General features: G+C 44.2%; 1 protein-coding gene across 3 annotated transcripts in view; it reads left to right on the top strand.

Annotated features, from left to right (window-relative positions):
- Window positions 1-7163: 7163 nt before the first annotated feature.
- MEIS1 (Meis homeobox 1) overlaps window positions 7164-21212 on the top strand; it is a 151975-nt gene continuing 137926 nt past the window's right edge. For 2 of the 3 annotated variants that reach the window (XM_049785070.1, XM_049785069.1), the window contains exons 1-6: window positions 7164-7969; window positions 9843-10069; window positions 11911-12052; window positions 12677-12727; window positions 13543-13593; window positions 14952-15098. In XM_049785070.1, coding sequence (XP_049641027.1) covers window positions 7958-7969; window positions 9843-10069; window positions 11911-12052; window positions 12677-12727; window positions 13543-13593; window positions 14952-15098 — 630 coding nt within the window. In that variant the 5' untranslated portion in view covers window positions 7164-7957. The remainder of the gene's footprint in view (window positions 7970-9842; window positions 10070-11910; window positions 12053-12676; window positions 12728-13542; window positions 13594-14951; window positions 15099-21212) is intronic. The other variant, XM_049785068.1, reaches the window with a different exon arrangement.

Genomic DNA, 21212 nt, shown 5'->3' with positions numbered 1-21212 from the left:
CGTGGTTGCTGTTGTTTTCATCTGGTCCAATAGAAACAAATAGATCCCATAAAATAACCTTTCGCAGTTCAGTTGATTATGCTCAAGTTTAAAAGACCCAGCAGCAGCAGTTGTTGCTCTGTAGCACAATTGAAACCATCCTGTTTTTTCATATTGCCATGCAAGCAATCCCACTGTGGAGAGTAGTCATTATCAGGCCAGGTTCTCTGATGGATTGAGATCGAATGCAATATTTAAAAACCAACCCTACACAGTACCACATCAAAATGTATATATCAAGTATAACATAGAAATGTACTATTATATTAATAAAATGTTTCAAAACTTTTTTTTACTAGTTGATTTTTACTAAGATGTTCCAACACATAGTCATAAGTTGGTACTGGGTTTTATTATGATGCAATAAAAAAATTTAACTACAGAAAATGAGATGAACATTTTCAAGAACCATGTATCCAGGTCTATATTTCTTTCTCTCATAATCAGTTTGTGTTCTTCATATTTTATTAGTGTTGAGCTTTAATTTTCATAGATTACAAAATCACGTTTATTCTGATTATTCCAAAACTATGTCAATATCATACTAAAGTCAAAGCTTTATGCATTTTGTATATTCTAGGAATCATAATGTTCCTAAGTCATAATCAAAATGCATACACGTACCTTGTGATATATAAAGATATCTGATGTAACTTTCACCCACTTTCTCCCAGGTGGGCTCCAAAATTTCACATAATCATCTACTATTGCCAAAGTGAAACTACCCTCCTTTTTAGAAAGAATTGAACTGATTTTCCTTCTTAAAGTTGTTTTCTTGATTCCTAATTATGTTACAAATTTCAAGAATTAATGAACATATCCTGGATTACCTACATGATATATACACTCACCTTGTCTACCAAAAAAATTCACACTGAGAGTCAAACAATGACTAATATTTTTTTTCCAGAAATGCCAAATGTATCACTTCATCATTTCTTTCTCTTCCCAAATCAGACTTGTGTTCAGGCATGCAAACACAGCTATTTATATTAAATGTAGAGATTAACCTCTTCCTTAGTCGAGTAGTGGGGTGTGTGCCTATCCTTAATGTCCTATGCTTTTATATAAGATCTAATAAATATTAAATCACAAGAATTGGCCTGTTATTTTAAGTTGAGTTCTATGGTCCCCTTTATTATTTACTACTGCTAATCAGTCAGTCCCTCCTCCCCCAAAGCCAGACCAGAAGTTTATCATAGAGGCTGTAGTTTTTCCATTGTCCAGTAGACGGCACAAAAGATCAAGCCTTCAAATGCTAAACAAATCCACGGAGGCTTCTATGGTGGAGTATGTGAGTTCTATTAAACTGCATTCTGGACAGTGTTGTGTATGCAAAGCACAGAGGTATCTGAAAACTTAAGATAACTCACCGAAATATCAAAAATGTATGTGTATCTACTCAACAAAATACTATTTCTAAAAAAGACACTTATAAATTATTTCAGATGAAATGTTACTGAGAAATGTCATTATTTTTTTTAATTTAAGAGAAGTTAAAATGTTTTTATTTTTAATTGTCTTCAGATAAATTAAGAAAATGTATTCAACCTGAATCTTCAAAATTTCATAATGGAATTACTATGTATATTGTATCTATACCTTTACTAAAGTTTAAACAAAATCAGTGCTAAAAATATATTTCATATATAGATATATATGAATAATAATAATACATAGTTGAGAAGGAAAATAAATATTTCCAAACTTTTCTGAATAGCTGTTGGGGAATGTTAGGGGTAAATCCCAGGCACAACTTAATTGAAACTTTGCCTTATCTAAAGTAATATGTGACTTTGGTTAATATTTATATTTTACTAAAAGGCTTCTCTTTCCCTTTTTCATTTTGCAGACACTCCTTATATGGAAGGGGGAAGGGTAAATTGTAGGCTAATAACTCATTTCCCAGTTAATTTTATTAAGAATTTATAGCACTGTTTAGAAAGTTTTAAGACAACCATAAATTTTATTAGGAATATTTTATTAAGCCCTCCATTTAATTAATAAAAAGACTTCTATCACTTCTGAAAATGTCAGAGCTAGTAATTATGTTAACCAGTGTAATTTTCCCCCCTCTAGAGACCAAAGCTTTTTAATGATTTGAACTAGAAAGGTAGTAAGGAAAACATACCACCCCCTTCGTTTCTTTCTTAATGTTTGCATTATCCAGTTAGACTATAGTGACTTAGGTATTTTCCCTGAAAAAGCTGGAGAGCCTAAGCTGACCTTTCATTGACTTCTGAACTGGACCCAGACATTCTTTGTTTTCTAAAGCAAAATTCAGTAAACAAATCTCTGAGTTCTTATAGCTAGGATTGCTTTGGGACACTTGATTAACGTCTTCTCTAATCCCCTGGGCTAACCCTCTTTCATATCACCTCACCAGGTTTCTCCCTTTAATAGACCTCTAAATAGTTTATTTCACTTTTCTCACAGCCATTCATTAGCTTTGACTTCTTGGTACCTTTCCCATTTCGTTTCCAGGCTCTTATCTTCAGCATTCCTCTATTATCTCTACTAGATTTTAAATTTATTTTCTTTAGACCATCTTTCCCTCCTCTTATTTCTGCTGTTTGAAATGCAAATGTTAATGTGGGAGAGTAAAATGCAAAGGGTGAGTGTTCTTAAAGTATAAACCCCAGCTTCTACACCATCAGAAGACCTAAGAGCAATCACAACGTTTTAACAGGCATCTTAAAGTTAGGTGGCAGATGATAAAGTCTTATCATTCTGTGAACACAGCTGCCAAACTCGATTGATTAACAGGTTTTGTTTATTCTGGGCTGGCAAATACACACACATTTTACCTTAAGAGGTGCCTCTTTAATTTCTGACTCATCAGTGTGAACTTTGGGGACAAAAGCCTGATTCACCTCTTTCCAAAGAAACAATTCCTTATAGGAGAACAGAAAAATTCCAGGGGAGTTCTCAGAGGGTTCTGTACCAACAAACTAAAAGGAGCATTATTTGCTTTAAATGCTTCCTTGCAGAGGGTCAGGCCTCCTGTCTGCCCTTTAAGAATTCTCTGGAGTTTCCTATCTATGGGAAGAGACTCTGGGACAGGAAGATTATGCTAGGCCACGTCACAAAAACTAGAAACAAGTACCAGAGCTTTTCAAAAATAGAAGCGTTACTGCCTGAAAAGCACATTTCTGAAAGGGGCTAAAAATAGATGTTATTAAAGAACAGGTAAAGATATCTGCAGTATGTTGTTATTAAGATACCTAGAACATTCCCTTAACCTTTTCATTTTAATAGGTGATTAATGGCTGCCCTGCTAAAGAAGTTTTGCCCCCCCTTTTTTATGGCCACTGTATTGCAACTCTAGACATCCTCTCTGCAATTTCTCTCAGCAAGCCCCAACTGTAATAACTGTTTGCTAATTGTAAAATCCTTATCCAGAATGAGGTTTGGGCAAACAATTTGTATTACTGTAATTACATTGTAAAAGTGTTTTAGTCCCTTGATGGTTCAGAATTAATCTTATAAAGGCCTAGGAGTAGCATTAGGTTCGGAGTTATAGATGAAAAGGGGTGGAGAGAGAAGAAAAAAAAAAGACACTTTTCAAAACTAATGAGTTTATTTTAAGCCCACAAAGTCAAGTCATCTTTTTCTTTAAGGTAAATCTTGTAGTTCACTTGAAGTGCAATTTTTATGGAAATCTGACACATCACAGTGAAAGGCCCAGCGTCTCCCTTCTCTTTGAAGTTTGCAGTTGTGTCTGAAAAAGATTAACTTACCTGAAGTTTCTCGGTTTTTCTCTGTTTAGGGAAATAAAACAAAACAAAAAGCTACCAGATAGCCACACTGGAAAATAATGATAAATGTTATAGTAAAATTATTCTTTGTCTGAATTCTCTTTCAGAGCTCTTTCTTTCCAACTTTGAGAGGGATACTACAGAATGGAGTCACATGAAGTCTGTTACTTAAACCTCTGTGGGAGAACCTATGATCGTGGAAATGTAGTTCGCAGTACACAAGTCTGTTGAATTAGACTCACACGGTTTCCTTCGCAGTTCATTGAAGGATCACGGACATGTGCCCCTGTTGTAGTCGAGCTTAATCCCTTCAGACCACCCCTCCAATCATACAGATGCTCACACCTTTGAGCAGCCCTGGAAGGCCCTCAGGTAGGGGTGACAGCAACCCTGGGTCTGGAAAAGGCTCACAGAACCCCCATGTGCCCAGTGTGGTCCCTGATAATCCAGGAAGGATTGTTTAGCCTGGCCCAGTCTGCGCAGCTTCCTGGGAACTTCGACAAAGAAGTAGCCTTCCTGAGGTGGGAAGGTTCCATCTTGGCCTGAAATTTTATTCTTCAGGTTCAAGTTGAAGGGGGTCCCATGAAAGCTTTGGTAATTCACCTGGATTACCTCGGCTTTGATGCAGCGGGCCTGCCTAAACGGCCTGTGTGATCTATGAGTTAGGTGCCAGAAAACTCTACACTCCTTTGTGTAGACTCTGAATATTGACGGGGGTGGGTGGGTAAGGTGAACAAGAGAAGAAGAGGAGAAAAGAAAGGGGAGAGGATAGAAGGGGGGGAGGACGGGAGGGGAATGAGAGAAGAGAGAAGGGTTTGGGGAGGAGAGGTGGAGGGAGAGGGGAAGGGAAGAGAGGGGAGCAGAGGGGAGGAATGGAATCTCGGGGCAAAGAGTGTCTGGGTGAAAGCTTTGGGTGTACGTGGGAAGAACACGGCTTGAGATGGGTGGGGTGCGGGACATTAGGACAGCACAGACAGTGACTGAAACGCCACTCTCGAGGGTGGGGTGGGCCTTGGCTTCAACGAAACACCCCAAGAAGCGAGAACTGTAACTGGGAGAGACTTTGGGCGTTTCTGAGACCTGATGCCAGGTTTGCCTTCTGATGCGTGTCCTGAGTCTCCTACTTCTCGGAAACCCCTTGCACAAAAGTTGAATCCTTTTTCGCGGACAAGTGCCCATTTTTGCTTGGAGTTTGCTCCTGGAGCGTTGACAGGGCGCCGTTTCCAAACAACCTCACGGATAGGCGCCCACTCATCTTTCTGGAAATTCTTGGCCCAACTCTATCCTCCTCCCCCGCCCCGGGATGGGGTTCGGTTTGGGGCGGTGGGCTGGGATAGTAGCGGCAAGGGGGCAGCCTTTTGGCCACCACTAGGGTGGAAATGGGGGGGGGGAGGATTGGCAGTTTGCATTCCCGGCAGATCGAAGCTCCCTGCTGATCGATTATTTGATAATTGATTTTCCCCGTAGCCAATGCGAAGCCGCCTTGGCATGAGCGCCTCTTGATTGGTCGAGCCCAGCTCCACGGCTGCCTACCGAGATTTGGGTGAGCTCATTTTCCAGCCGACCGCAGGGGGAGTTTTCTCGAGGTTTCAGCTGGAGGCGGCTGGGGTGTGGGGGTGTAGGGGGGGGGGCACGACTGCTCGGAGCTCGGGCGAGCTGCAAGGCTTGCAAGGCTCGGGATAGACGGGAGAAGATTTGCAGTCCGCTACCGAGCTGCCCTGGCTGTCAGCTGGGCCAGTGGGAGTCGAGCCGGGAAGGCAGAAAAAATAATAATAAAATAATAATAATAACATAAAGGAAACAAATATCACGAAATGGAATTAATCAGGCTTAAGATCGGAGTGCGAGAATGAACGGATTTTTGGGGTGCGGTTACGGTAGTTTAAGGCAGAAAAATAAATAGATCTTTGCAGGGCTAAAGTTAAAAAAATTAAAGTGTCTGATGAGAGCCTCCGAGTTAGGTGCTGGGCCCGCTTTTTGTTTGTTTGTTTGTTTGGAAATCTCATTTGCAAAGTGGATTTCGTGGACTTGGGCATTAAAAAATGTTTTTGTTTTTTAATAAAACGGTTGGCGAAGGCGAAGGCAAAAGCGTCGCCCGGGGCGGGGTATCGGGGAACTGGGGTGCGGGGTCCCTCTAGGCCCGAGCGTGGCTGAGGCCAAGAGCCCCTCGGCGCCTCGAAGACAAAGGCGGCGGCCGGCCGGAGACAGAGCGAGCCCAGCGCGCCGGCCGGCCGGGGCTTCGACGCGCCCAGGGCGCACGGCCGAGGCGCCTCGCCCGGAGCGGGTCGGAGCCGGAGCTCGCTCCCTCCCGCGGCTCCACGGCCTCGCTCCGCCCGCGAGGTCTGTCTGCGCTGCCCGCGTCGGGTTTCGCTTTCCGGCGATCATAAATAGCTTCGTGTTTGTAAACAGGCGCTGGGGGCACATTCCCAGCTCGCCGCTTATTGTTCCCTCCCTTCCTCTCCCCACTTAGCGCAGGACTCTCGGCTGATTGCTGGGGTGGCCTCCGGGGCTAGCTAGGTGGTGGGGGGTGGCCAGCCCCCACCAAGTGAGAAAATGCAAGCATTTCCTTCCCTTGGGTGTCCACCTCTGACAGGGAAAACGCGCGCGCGCGCGCACACACACACACACACACACACACACACACACACACACACACACACACACAGATGCACTCCAAACTGTGCACAAACCTCCAGCCCTCTCCTCCCTACGTTCCCCGGGACTCCTTAGCAGAGAGCCTTCCCCAGTTTCTGCTTTGCCTTCGCTCCCGCATCCCAGATCCACCTCAGTTGACTTTTTCTACTTGAGGGTGTTCAGTTCTGGGAAGCCAGGACTTTCCCGTGTCACGCCCCAACCCCCTACCGTCACCTAAAAAAAAAAAAAGACTGGCAGACCCCAATAATTTCGAGGAAAGTCATGATGAAGTCTAAAAGCGCGGAGACCCGTGCAAAAAAAAAAATAATAATAAAAATAAAAACTATCCCCTTGCAAGCCGCCTTCCCCTGCGTTGAATTCCCAATTTATTTCAAGAAAATCGGATTTGGGGCTGGGGGGGGGGGGCAGAGAGTCTGAAAGGGGAGGGAGGGAGGAATCCAGAGAAGAGGGATGGAAGCCAGCCGGAGGCCAGGGTTGGTGCCTGGGGGTGCCCGGGTGTGTGGGTGGGTGGTGGCGGTGCCTGGGCGTGCGATTTGGTGGAGCGCCTCTCTGTGTCTCGCTTTCTCTCGGCCCCCCTCCGGGGCGGCCAGTCCTGGGCTCGCTCGGCGCACCCACCCCTGCTGCGGAGCCTACTTGCTGCAGCCCAATGCATTGTGTAAGACGCGACCTGTTATGGCCACCACTACTTCCGGGTTCTAGCATTCTGGTCGGAATCCACCTCTCCGCCTGTGCAACACACACTTTACACACGCACGGGGGACTGACTGCAAGCGGGCAGCATCGATCGTGGCTCCTTTAAGACAAACTCAGACAGACATTTTTTTTTTTAACCCTCCTCCTCTAATCTCTCTCCAGTGCAGCAGTTGCAAAGAGGGAGAGAGAGAGAAAGAGAGAGAGAGAGAAAGAGAAAGAGCGAGCTGAGCGAGAGAAGAGAGAAACTGATTAGGAATTGGGACCGATTCTAAGGGAAGCGAGCGCTAGGGCTTTGTGCATTTGAATATTAACATTTGAGGTGTTCTGAGCAGAAGAAGACAGAGCAGCGGATGATCATTCATCCACCACGTTGACAACCTCGTCCGTGATTGACAGCCGGAGTGGCAGAAAGCCATGAGATTTGGTAGTTGGGTCTAAGGGGCGCTTTTTTGTTTTTTTGGTTGTTTTTTTTTTTTAACTGATTTTTTTTTTTTGGAGGGGGGAGAGAAGATCTGCTTTTCTTTCCTTTTCTTTTTTTTTTTTCTTCTTTTCTTTTTATTTTTTTTTTCTTTCCCCCGCTGGTGTCTTGGAAACGGAGCGCTTTTATGCTCAGTGACTCGGGCTCTTTGCTTCAGGTCCCGTAGACCGAAGATCTGGGACCAGGAGCTCACGTTGCTGGAGACGTTAAGGGAATTTTTTTTTTTCGTCCTGCTTTTTTAACAAAACATTTTTCCGGGGGAGTTTGCGTATTTGTTCCTTTTCACACTGGCCTTAAAGAGGATATATTAAAGTTGAAGTAGGAAGGGAGGCCGATGGCGCAAAGGGTACGTATTAAAAAAAATAATAATAAAGAAACAATGTGGAACTCAAAATATGAGATTAAATTGAAACGTGACTGAAAGACACTGTTAAAAAGTTTTCTTTCTTTCTTTCTTTCTTTTTTTCTCTCTCTCTGTCTTTTTGAATGAGGCTGCTAGGGCCATGGCCTAAAGCAAGAGGATTTATTCAATGCATTTGTAGACTTATGGTGTTACATGTAATTGTTAATTCAAGTAATCAAGTTTTCTATAGATTCCTGACCAGCAGCTATTTAAATAAAAATGCAAGCCTGGGCAATCATCTATCTGAAAAGAAAAAGAATAACATAGATACCTAATGCTATGATTTTAGACTTTTCAGAACCAGAAGTTTAGAGCTAATTTTAAACTAGCAAAAGCAGCTAGAAACTTCTGAAATGTTATTGAATATGCTCCTCTTTAATATCATTATACGTATTTGGCTTTCTAAAGCAATAGCTTTGCCATAGCACAGTGGTTTGGAAGATCAGAAAGCATACATCTTTTAAAAGTAATTATAATGTGCATGGTTTTTTTATGCAAGGTAATGCTTTGAAAGTTTTTCTTAGAAAAGTCCTGTACTAATTGGATACTGAGCATACTGCTAACTCAAAAAAATGCAATACTAATTTCCCCAATATTCCTATTTGAATGGAAATGTAGTGAGAGTAAAGTGAGACAATGACAATCCAACTGAGGTAGTTTCTTAAAAGAAAGGGGGTCTACAAAAAGCCTTCCTTGCATAATTTGTGTCCTGGCTCTCAAAGCCCTGTTTGCAAAAGAAAGTTACTAGGCTGACACATTTTTCTTTACTCCTTTGGTTCAGGCAAATGTCAGCGTTCTTCCAAACTCTTTTCACACCTCTGGCTTTAAGGAAATGAAAGTGACAATTCCTCTTTTCTTTGAAAATCATTTAACTATCAGCGTCTCCAAATCTTGGGAAAAGAACTTGCCTGTAATGAAGGAATGAGGGAATTCTAAATAGCTAAATTTCACACACAAAAACAATGACAATCAATATGAAAGTTTTTTTTTTTTTCCTAGAAGAGGAAGATGGAGAGTTGTAAGTACCTTTGGTTTTCGCATTTGCTTTAAATCTGATGAGGGACATTTGTCTCACAGGCTTCGAAGCAAAGAAGAAAGTTTTTTAAAGTGAAAATAAATAATAAATATAAAAGCAAATAAATTGCTCTGTGATGGCTGTCCTTTAAATTGAGAACTGGGGGAAATGTCCCATTTAAAATGCATCTCTAATGTACAAGAAAAGCTACCCTCTTAGAGTTTCACTCCTAAGGGTACCAGTTAGTTTTATACGATTTAGTCTAGTTTATCATGGAAAGCACTGTCTCGATGGGCTGCCTAACATGACACTGGCAGAGAAATAAAATGAGAAGCCTGCCTGAATTCACGTGCCTGTTGTAGCTGTTCCCATCTAACTCCCTCCCCCCAACTTTCCCTGATGGGAAGGGGCTGAGAACCTAGGTGAGATTGCTGCAGTGTCCTAGCACGTTTTATTATTGTGATTTTGAGGTCTCCTCCTTCAGAGACGTGCACATTTTACTTCCACCCTCCGGGAGAATGCCTCTTTCTTTCCTTTCTTCCTTCCTTGCCAGAGAGGATCCTGAAGCTCTGAACTAGTCAATAAGGACTCAAGTTAGGACAAGATTGTTGCTCCAAGCCGAAGTATCACCGAGAATCCTGGAGTTTTTACTCCAAAAAAATGATTTTAGAGACGCAAGGCCACTGGAATCCTAGCTGAGGCAACCAGCTGGTCTGACATTATATAAGCTCCGTGCTCTGACTTTCCCGGATTTGTCTGCCTGGCTTTCTGAACTTTGTTTTTTTCCTGTTTGTCATGCAGTACGACGATCTGCCCCATTATGGGGGCATGGATGGAGTAGGCATCCCCTCCACGATGTATGGGGACCCGCATGCGGCCAGATCCATGCAGCCAGTCCACCACCTGAACCACGGGCCTCCTCTGCACTCGCATCAGTACCCACACACAGCTCACACCAACGCCATGGCCCCCAGCATGGGTTCCTCCGTCAATGACGCTTTAAAGAGAGATAAAGATGCCATTTATGGGTAGGTACCCTGGGCGGCAGCAGGTTGTGTAGTTGGGAGGCTACGTTTCCCCTGTTTGCCCTAGCCTTTGGTAAGAAAGAGGGAAAAGCCTAAGCTCTCCGGATCGGAGGCGAATACTTTGGTGACTTTTTCTTCTCATTGCAAGGAGAATTTGGGGGAGGCGGCCTGTCATCCAGGATTACCCTCTGGGCCGCCTTCCTATCCACATATGCTCTTGACCGGTCCAGAACCCCACTCTGCCTGGGCTGAGCCGAGCAGTTGGCAGAGATCCTTCTTCCCCTCTGAGACCCCGGCTCGACAGCTCAGCGGATTGGAGTCCTCGCTGGCTCGACTTTGCTGGGCAAGTGTTGGGGGATTTCTAAATGGAGGCGCCTTTGTGTTGGAACGAAACTTTTAGTTTAAAGGAAAATCTTTTAAGCCACTGATTGTTCTGACTTGCTAAGTTTACTCAGCAACCGTATGCTGGCTCTGCCACCGCACAATAAAATCAAGGAAAGACGGTTGCAGGTCAGGCAAGGGGGAACAAGCTTTGCATTTAGGGAGTTTGACCACTGTCGTCAAGGAGAGGAGCTCGCATTGAATTGTTACAGACACTAAGGAACTTCTCGCCTTTTTTAGCACTTTGTGTTCAAAGGCAAAGCCTGCAGTCTTTAAACAGAAGTAGATGCGGGGTGTTCTCCGCGGGTGTTGTTTTCTGGCTGCGGTTTACACCGTGTTCTGTGGGCCATTCAATTAGACCCTGGACTAGTGAAATTCTTTGAAAGTCTCTTATACCTACTGTGTGCTGGTGAAGAGGAGTGGTGACTCTTTTTTTTACTTCGTAGACAACTTTTATTACTACTTATTTCTTCTTTTGAAAAAAAAATTAGGCAAAACTCACCCTCCCCAGCTGAAAAAAAAAATCACCTTTCGGCTCTATTTTCTGGTTCCTTGTACGATGGTCTTGTTTAAATTCCAGCTTTCTCTACAGCGTGAACTGCAAGTTAGGCTTCAGGAACACACATTTGGGGAAGCTTTGAAAAAGACCCCAAACTGTTAAATTTCCAGCTGGTCTGTGAGAGCTCATAAAAAGACTTGAGATACCTCCTTGGCCATTAGAATATTTCCCCAACCCCCTCTTTTTTAATGGGCTGAGATAAACGACATCTAGGCCCCTAGAAATCTAGCTGATTGGGCATTCCGCAGAGATCAAATGTAAACCTTTATCGAAAGAGTATTTTAAAGAAGTTTCTGGGGTGGGGGGGAGGCGGTAGGGGCCATTGGCTAAAAGAGTGAATTTTGCAGGGAGTTGAGAAGGGTCGGTAGGTTCAATCTCCTCACAGCTAGTAAGATCCTGTGCCCAAGAGAGGTGAGTCAATTCCTGCCACCCGGATCCCCCAGCCCTGGGCTTCGGCAAGCGGCCTTGGAGGAGCTTGCTTGAACTAGTTTTCCTAGCACCCTGCCCCTGGCCCAAGTCGGGGTGTGCAGCGGAGGGTCCCAGGCTAGTTGGTGGGAAACTTCATTCAAAATGGCTGCGGAAACCGGCCGGGTTTGATTCTCAAGCAAATGCTCCCAATTTCCTTGGCTAGAAATGTTAGAATGATCTTCAAGTTCGACCTAAGTCTTAGGACCTCCTTGTTTTGGACCCTAGGAGGTAGGGGCGGTGAGCAGTCACCCCGGGTGGTGGGGAAAGTGTAAGGGGGGAGGTGGATGACAAACTTAGGGAGGGGGTCCCATCCAGCCTTGAGTCCAACAAATCCCTTCTTCGTCTATTTTTCTTGGGCATCTTTTTTTTTTTTCTTTTCTCTTGAGGACTCGGGACTAACCATTGTGTTGTTTGTGACTGTTGTATTTTCTTGCAGACATCCCCTCTTCCCTCTCTTAGCACTGATTTTTGAGAAATGTGAATTAGCTACTTGTACCCCCCGCGAGCCGGGGGTGGCGGGCGGGGACGTCTGCTCGTCAGAGTCATTCAATGAAGATATAGCCGTGTTCGCCAAACAGGTCAGCAATATCAATATTTAAAAATTCAAAGAGGAAAAAGAAAGAAAAAGAAAGAGAGAAAAAGAGAGAAAGAGAGGGAAAGAAAAAAATGAAAGAATGAAAAAGAAAGAAAAAAGGGAGAGAAAAAAGAAAAGACCCCCTTCTACCACCACCCCAATTCCCCCAGCGCATCCCCTAAGTGCCAGCAGATAGTCCGCCCTGATCCTTGCCCGCTGAGATTCCCTTCTCCTCCAAGAGCGTCTTTTTTTCAGCAACCCAACTCGCCCCTATTCTTACCAACTCTCCTTCCACAACCCAAGGTAGAAAAGCCACTCCAAAAATGTACTCGCCCACCCCTCGCATTGGGGCTGCGGTGGACAAGTCAGGCCGCTCAGAGTCCCTAGAAGCGAAGTGGCTGTTAAAAGCAGCAATGTGCTTTGGGCTAGAATTTTGACTTATTTGAGGCACTTTCAAGTGCTTCTGCGTGGGACGAATTCGGTGTCACCGAGTCGCTCCCGCGGTGACATCCTGACCCCAGCCCCCCCCCCCCTTCCCAGTGTAATGAGGCAAGAAACTGGGCTAGGAGAACAGATTTTCAATTTTGTTTCTTTCTTCTTCCCCTTCTCCCTTCTCACTGGCATTTAGATTCGAGCAGAAAAACCTCTATTTTCTTCTAATCCAGAACTGGATAACTTGGTAAGACCCTTGGCTCCCTGCATCTTTCCTCCCAAGACTCCCCCCACAACGCTCAAGCTTTGCTTTGAGGGCCCTGGGGTTTCTAGACCCATCTTGCCCTGGCTGTGAGTTGGCTACAGATATTTCCGTTCATGGACAAGTGGTCCAGGACAAGATCATGGGGAAATAAATTCATCTCTAGAGGGGCCGGGCGTGCCGGCGCGGGGGAACACGAGCTTTTGTTTTTTATGACAGCCGGGCAGCGCGGCTCTAATCAGCGCCGGGATTTATCTCCTGGCCTGTCAGCGTGTGTGCTTAAACTTTACGGACTTCCCAGCCCTCTTAGTCGGTTCTTGAGAGTAGTCACAGGGGCAAGAACCCCCGAACAACCGGTTTGCTTGAAAGGTGTGCGGAAGGCTGCGGAAAGTTGGCTGTGTGTTGAAATCACACTTGGGAGAGAAGTTGGAATTTTTTTTTTTACCCCCATCACGCCTTCCAAGAGAACCTCCAGTCTGGGGTTGTGGACCTTTGGAAGTGGGGTGGGAGCAGAAGGGAGGCTGAGAAAGTGGAGAGTCATGGGGGAGGTGAGTGTTTATGAGCCCCACTTAGATGCTTTGTTGTTGTTTTAGCTATTTTTTTTTCTCCTTAAGAAATAGAAACCTCTAGATGGTACCCGGTCGCTGCTATTAAGTTTTAGTGTTGTTGCCATAAATCAAAATAAGTCTATTTACTGGGGTGGGGGTGGGGAATGGGGTGGGCTGTAGAAGGGAAAGCTGTGACAGTCAGTTTTCTTGCAAACCAAGACTGGGGTGCTCATTCTTTTTGTATCTTTGCAGATGATTCAAGCCATACAAGTATTAAGGTTCCATCTGTTGGAATTAGAGAAGGTAATTTTTCTAGCCTTTTTTTTTGCTTTTGCTTTCACTCACCCCCAAACAGAGGATGAAGGGAAGGATTCAGAAGGGCTGAAGTTCAGGCTCTGAGACATTTGCATAAATGTCTTAAATGTCTTTCTTTGTGGTAATTAGTGTCAAGGCCAATCTTTTCCTTCATTTCTCTTTGTAGTTTAATTACAATTTTAGCCACTAAAATCAGGATCACAAATGCCCTCGCCTAGAATTCATTCTAGATACCTTGTTGGCATTCTACAGAGTTGCACTTCAATGCACCCAGAGTGATGTTCCGAATGCTGCTATGAGTTTGCCTCTTCTTTTCCTCTTCCTGCTCTACTTTGATGATTGGGGAGGAGGTTGTTTAATTGTAGTGAGTTTCTGGAAGAAGGTGGGAGAGTAGTGGCTGGTCAGACACAGGGAAGAGGCAGAGGAGGAGAGGGCTGGAAGAGTAGGAAGGAAGCAGAGAGGCACAGTTTTGTAGAGACAAAGCAGAGTTGAGAGTTGTGTGTCAGTTTCTTGAATCTGTAAATCCTGCACACAACCCCACCTTCACACTCAAGGAAGGGTGAGGGGTAACAAGATTTTGCTAGCTGTTCTATAAATCTCAGCAATAAAACTTAACGCATTGTAATTCAAACTAACATTTGATTGCAAGCTCACTAGGGTTTCTTGTGAATTTTTGCATGTCAGTGATGCCTGGGACCTGTACAATATGATTCCACTTACATATACATACTTTAAAGCAATTTTTTGCTTTAAAAAATCAACTAGATACATTGACGTGCTTTAGAACTCCTACCCTATCCTGAGTACTTGCAATTTGATTTTCTTCTATATTTTAAAAGGAGTACTCTAAAATTTGATGTTCTGTATAGAAATTCTAATTTCAAATGTTTGAGAGACTTAGGTTGTCTGCCAAATATATTCTATGTCACCACAATACTGTTTTTTATAAGATATATAGATGCTCACATTTTTTTTCCTGTACACATGTAGGAAAAGGACTTTTAATAAAGCAACTAGATGAAATCAAATAGTTTACCTTAAATGTCATCCACACAGGTCATCTCTCTAATGGTCACAGCCCTGGGAGCAGATGAATTTAACACGGGTGTTGAATATGTTGTAGCCTGTGAATCATCTTGTCACTGTCAATTTTCTGGGATATCTCTATTTTGCAAGAAAAGAAAGTTATTCCTAATTCTGGATGCATCTGAGGGTCTCTGGAGGACAATTGCCCTGTGATTCCCTATTTGAAAGTTTGGATCTCACAAGGGGGGTGGATTGCACTTGTCAATGTCACTTATGCACTCCTGATTATATTTCCATTTTTTATTTCTGTCATAATGTAGGTACACGAATTATGTGACAATTTCTGCCACCGGTATATTAGCTGTTTGAAAGGGAAAATGCCTATCGATTTGGTGATAGACGATAGAGAAGGAGGATCAAAGTCAGACAGTGAAGATATAACAAGATCAGCAAATCTAACTGACCAGGTATGAGCTTTTCAATTTCAACAACCCTGGGAAAAAAAAAATCTGTATGCATATTGCTTGCTGGGTCACTACCACCTCCTTTTATTATTTGCATATGATTAAGTCCCTTTTAGATACATTTCCATCGAAATGAAAAATTTTGAATAATGTGGCTATTATTGCTTCATTAAGGCTGGCTCTGGGATTCGACCTGGAGAGATGAGCTTGTAAAAGCTTTGCCTGCAAACTTGACCTGTTTCTTGTCGCTTTTAATTTTTGTCTTTATTTTATTTACCCTCTATAATAATGAGAGTGTTAACTGCCAGTGACCGCCTCTGATTGTAGGGCTTTGTTCTGTAGCATGTTTCCCCCTTCTATCTGGAAGAAAAGAAAAGTGTAGGGTCTCCTTATTTCTTATTTTATTAGGAATAAACCCAAGATAGGTGGTCTGAGACAGACAGTGAGGGTTTGAAATCTAGCAAATGCTGCCTATTTTCTCCCTGTCTGTACGGTTCATTAGCCTGTCTTGTCAGTTTTCCTCGGCCCAACGCTTCTAGACCTCACTGAACATTGCTTTGTGCAGTGCTAGCTGCAAGCTAGTCCACTTTATTGTACTTAATAGAAAAAATAAGACCAGGCCGAGGTCATCAAAACAGATAAATACGGACTCTTTTCATCCTTTTCCACACTCATCCTGCAGCTGATAGACCCTTTGGGTTCTCTGAGTATGCAGCTTTGGTGAGTGCCAGTGTGGCGGGTTCCCCATGATTCCCTCAGTGTGGCATTAAGGAAGAAGGAACCTAGCCCAGCCTTGCTAAGCCTTTGCTCTCAAACTGCCAGCCTTTGCCTGCTTCCTACTCTCTTTCCTCCCATCCTCCTCCAGGCCCTCTTCCACGGTGTTGCTAAGTGGGAAAGACTTTTATTTGGAGTTGCTGGGGGGATTCGTCTCCCTTTCTCACTTAATACAGTGTTTGCTCTCAGTGTCCTTCTCTGTCTCTGTCTGTGACTGTGTCTTTGGAGTGGTCCTAGGAGTTGCAAAATGCAATGAAAAGTACAAGCCTGAGGAGAGGAGTGGGTGAGAGGGAAGGCACAGGATAGCTTAGCTCTGTGTTATGAATTGTCTCTAGGCTCTAGAAATAGTAGCAGGCTTCCTAGGCATCTGTGTGTGTAAGTGAAGGCCCAGAGTTGTTTCTCTTTCTCACTTGGCATGTGAGTCCCATTTAGAGGGAGAGATTAGTCTTCTTTTCTTTGTTAAGCCAAAAGACAGCCTGCCAGTAAGGGTTTCCTTTGCAAGGTCTGCCATGACCATCCTTGTCCAGCAGCTGTCTTAGAGAGAGCCTTTGCTGGAGTGGCTCACTCTGCTCTAGGTATCATCTTCAAATTTTCTGCTTTCACCTTCTTAAAATAACTATCCAGAAATTGGATTTCTCTAAGTAACCTTGAGATAGGGGCTGGACTGCTCCCTTCTCCAAGAGTAATGGACTGGCAAATCTGAGCATCTAAGATGCCAACTCAACGCATCTTTTACTATGCTTTAGCAACTTGCAAACTTTGAGTAGTTGGAGATCAGGGCACGCACTGGACGGACCCACAGCTGGCGCCGTCTGGGCTCGCCTCGCCCGCTGAGGTGGGGAACTTAGAGGTTGCCCCCACTGGAGCCCCCGCGGGCTGCCGGCCCTCCCGCCACGTTCTCCCTCCAGCCTGCGCCCTTGAGCTGTGAAATGTAGATTCCGGCCGAGGAGCTCTCGGTAGCTGCTGTTGAATAAAAATTGTAATCCAACAAGCCTAACTAGAAAATGGGATTCTAAAAGCTCCGGAGCGCTGGCTACATAAAGCTATTTGAGCAAATTACAAGAATCGCTTAGGGGCATGAATGAAATCAACACTTTAATTGCCTCCAAAATGAAGATTTATACCCCATTTTCTCAACGAATCATTATTTTATTAAAGTAAAAGATAAAGGACTGAAGTTTTGAGACAGAGAGAGAGAGAGAAGGAAAGAAGGAGGGAGAGAGAGAAGGAAAGAAGGAGGGAGAGAGAGATGGTGGATGGATGGGGTGCAGACACAAAATTTCTAACACCTTCTAGTTTCTCCGACTCTTGGCAAAGTTTCCTTACCTGGTTACCTCGGTCTGAGACGCGCGGTCAGGACGGTAATAGCATTGGGCTAAGATTGGTTCTTTCTTTATTCATTCTCCCCTTGCACCCAGAGGAGAAGCGGAGCTCTGGTCCCCGCCTCTCAAAGGAGGCCTTCGCAGCTCTGTCTGAGCTCGTGGTGCTACTGGCCTCTGCGCGTGGGACCGCGCGCGTGACCCCAGGGGTTCCCCTAGGGTTCGGTTGCTGGGGAAGGGGGCAGTCTTGAACTCAAGTTTATTCTTGCAAATTGTCCGCTTCCCAGGAGCTGGGAGAGTGGGAGAGAGAGAGAAAGAGAGAGCCCAGTGAGGTCCCTTTGGAGAGGGGAGCGTTCAATGCGGGGCGCCCTTGGGAATGGGCCTCGAATGCAGAGTGGACTCTCTTCTGGCCTGGGAGGTGACGAGCCAGGGGCCCGGCGCTGGGCCACATACTGCGGCTTGGAGGCGGCTCTCAGGTCCAGGGCTAGGCGAAGATCCCAGGACCCCTGGTGACTTGGTTCTGCGCCGCCGACCTGGCCACCCGTTTGGGGACGCCGCATAGCTGCAGGGGAGCCCTGACAGCGGGTGCGCTGGGGCTCTGCAAGCTTCAGGTGCGGGTGCAAGCGCCGGGCCTTGTTCACTCATTAACCCCCAGTCTCTGGGGCCTGCTGGCCCTGCGGAGTATTTGCATTTTCCTCCTTTCTTCGGAGGAGGTGAAGACTGCCACCCGCCTGGGGAACTACTGGAGAAAACGTCTTGGCTAACAGCTCGTTTCCGTGAAGGGTTAAGACTCGAAAGTCCACTTGGCCTTGGAGTGTGGGTTTTAGGTGGTGATAGTGGTTTGGTTTGGTTCTGCTTTTGCTTTTTCAAAAATAAAGAGTAAGACGCCAGGGGAAGCCAGAATCCCTTCGTACCCCTACAGTCCACCCCCTCATAATCCCCTCCTCACTCCCTGGAAACCACGAGGGGTTCCTGGAAGGGAAGCCACCTCTTAGAGACTTAGAGACCCCAGCCCGGCCTCCAGGGCGCCCTCTCCCGTCGGCGCGCGTCTGCCAGGGCAGGGCACATAGGGTGGGCTGGGATGGCTTTGGGGGGCTTCTCGGCCCTGCTCAAGGTGAGGAACCCGCTACCACCATGAACTGGCGCAGAGGGGTCAGGCTTCGAGGAAAGAGTTGAGCCTGATTGGACGAGGCGGAGGACGAGGGTCCGATGGGGAGGCGGTGGGCGTGCCTGTAGACCCCAGGGTCCGCATTTGGAGGGCCTTGTAGAGGGTTGGGTGACCGATGGCCCAGAGCTGCCTGAGGCTCATCTAGATAATCTTAAAACCTTTCCACTCCAAGAGCTGGAGGAGAATGGAGAGATGAGCTAAAACTCCCAGGCCCAGCGGGCCACCTCCCGGTCCGTCCACAATCGGCGGGTGGCAGAGAATCGGTCCCTTTGGATGACACCTTTTTGTTGTTGTTGTTCAGCAGAGCTCCTAGGGGCAGGGGGTGGAGTGGGGTTGTTCAGCTAAATCTGCATTTAACAGCTTTGGGGTGAGGGCATCCTGTTGCTGGCTAATCCCGATTTGACTGTGACATCTGGGGAGTAACGTGGCATGCAATGATGGAACCCGAAAGCAGCTCTCGCCAGGCGGGTTAAAAAGCCAAGTGCGCTTGAGCTCCCTCGGGAGTGCGGGAGCTAGAACCAGGCTGTGGGTCCTGGGGATCCCAAGTGTGCCAGGTCATCCTAGATGCAAGTGTGTGAGTGGGTTTTTTGTTTGTTTGTTTGTTTTTAAGTTTTTGATTTTGAGGCAGAGCCGAACTACAATTCTTTGTTGTAGTTGTGGGGGCCACACCCCAGCGATGCTTAGGGTTCTTCCTGGCTCTGCATTCAGATATTACTCATGGCAGGTCTCGGGTCCCTTCAGGATGCTGTAGTAGATGGAGCCTAGGTGGGCTGTGTGCAAGGCAAGCATACTACCTGCTTTATGTCTCCGGCCCTTGAATTACAATTATTAAAATGGAACTAGTTCTAGTTTGAAGAGGACTCCTTCCCTCCTCCCAAAGTTGGGCGGGGATCAGTGCTAGGGATTCTGAACTTTCTCTTTTAGGTAGGTGTGATAGAATGAACAAGAAACTTCCCAATATCCTTGATAAATTGTATATGCATCTTTGGGGGGGGGTAATTATGTATGGATCCAAAAGTTATTTAGTGATACTAGAATTGCAGGCAAATGATTTTCTTCTGGTAGGAAACCTGGACACAAAACAGCAGGAGATGGAGGAAACGAAATCTTTTGCCAGGTAGTTTTTCACTAAATTCTTAGACAGGATGCATCTTATATAAATAGTAAATACTTCATAGGGTCCCATTTAATGCCTTAATCCGGATCTCTTTTTAAAAGCCTGCCGATTTCGTAAGTAATGAGGTCTTAAAATCATTTATCTTTACTTTTGATTATTTTTTGTGAGTCCTGTGTTGTGCTCTTATTTTTTTTCAAATAACACATCCAAGGGAAATTATAGCAAAATTCTCCATAATGATTAAATAATAAGCTGTTGACTTCTTGTCACCACATGGGCTAATTGGGATGTTCATCCTAGGCTTTATTGTTGAGTATACTTTGAAAAAAGTTAGTTGTTTATCAGGTGTGTTTCTATTGTTACTTTCTGATTGGTTTTCAGTCAGTATTTATTTAGGAACTTCAGAGTTTGGATATTTGATTCTTAATAGAAACACTAATGACAATAATTTTTGAAAAAATAAAAGTACTGCATCTCTGCCGATAACCTTGAGATGTTTCATGGTTAAATGTCTCAAAGTCTAAATGCTAATGTTGCCAAAGTTTCTTCCTCTTTTCATGGAGTCTGATCCCCCACTCAGCACCTGTAGCTCCCCCCCCCCTTTTTTTTCTGAAAATCCACTGTGCAAGTTCCTTGGTTCATGGAAAGCAATGATACCAATGCTATGTTGTTCAAAGTAATACCCCATAACAGTAACTATTGTTCAGCGATTTTACCAGCTCTGTGACAATAGGTCACTCAAATAGCAATCCTTCTCACATCTGAATGACTGTGTAGTTCATGATTTGGAAATATCATGTGACTGTGCGTCTTGTTACTATCAGACCTAACTTAGAGACATATTAGAAAACATGGAGAAACTCAAAAAGTAGAAGGAAGAAAAAGTTAAAATAAAAGGGATCAAAATGTGGATCCTGCTTTCAAAAAAGTATTTGTAATATCATGTTATAATTGCCCAACTTTGAAAATAAACATTTTAATCACTGTGTTTTTAAACACTAGTATGTTTAAATGTTAAAATGTTTTTCATAGTCCAAAAGATTTAAAACACAGCTGTTGCTGGGTGATGGAAGAAAAATTATGCAGTAAAGCTTTATATTTTTAAAAACAAAACTATTTGTGCTCCTATAGTAGAAATTTAGTTTATTAAGGCTAAAATGATTGGCTAAATATTGCCATGAGGCCGTATCATTAAAAAAAAAAACTTGCCTACCTTCTCTGGCAGGTGGAGTTAGAGAAATTGTGAAGAATACATAACAAGTTATATTGAGATACTTGTCATAAATGAAAATACTGTCAACATGAATTCAAATGAAGTATTTTCGGATTGGTGATGGTTTGCTTTCACATTGCAACAACAATATTTTCTCATGAAATGTAAATATGTCAAACAAATGTGAAATGCTAAAGTTTTAATAAATGATCATTTCATCATCAAACCTAACCCAAGTATGTATACAGAAACTTTTAAAGGAAAGTCGGCATAAAGCCAAATTCCTATAGGGACTAGTAAGGAAATGATCAAAAATGAAATAGGACTTCCCCTATGAAGGTCTATAATTCAACATTATTTGACTCTACTGTCAAGGAAATAGTTGAAGGATAGTAAACTGATACCATTCTCAGTCATTTTTGTTACACAGTCTTAAATGTTTGCAACAGTAACATTTTACATGACTCCTTTTTTGATTATGGCATCTGTCATATTTGTATCAGAGTCGCACTCAAATTTGTATTAA

The sequence above is a fragment of the Suncus etruscus genome, chromosome 12 (assembly GCF_024139225.1).
Source record: "Suncus etruscus isolate mSunEtr1 chromosome 12, mSunEtr1.pri.cur, whole genome shotgun sequence".
Lineage (NCBI taxonomy): Eukaryota > Metazoa > Chordata > Mammalia > Eulipotyphla > Soricidae > Suncus > Suncus etruscus.
The sequence above is the reverse complement of the archived record's forward strand: the minus strand, read 5'-3'. Positions and strand labels throughout refer to the sequence as shown.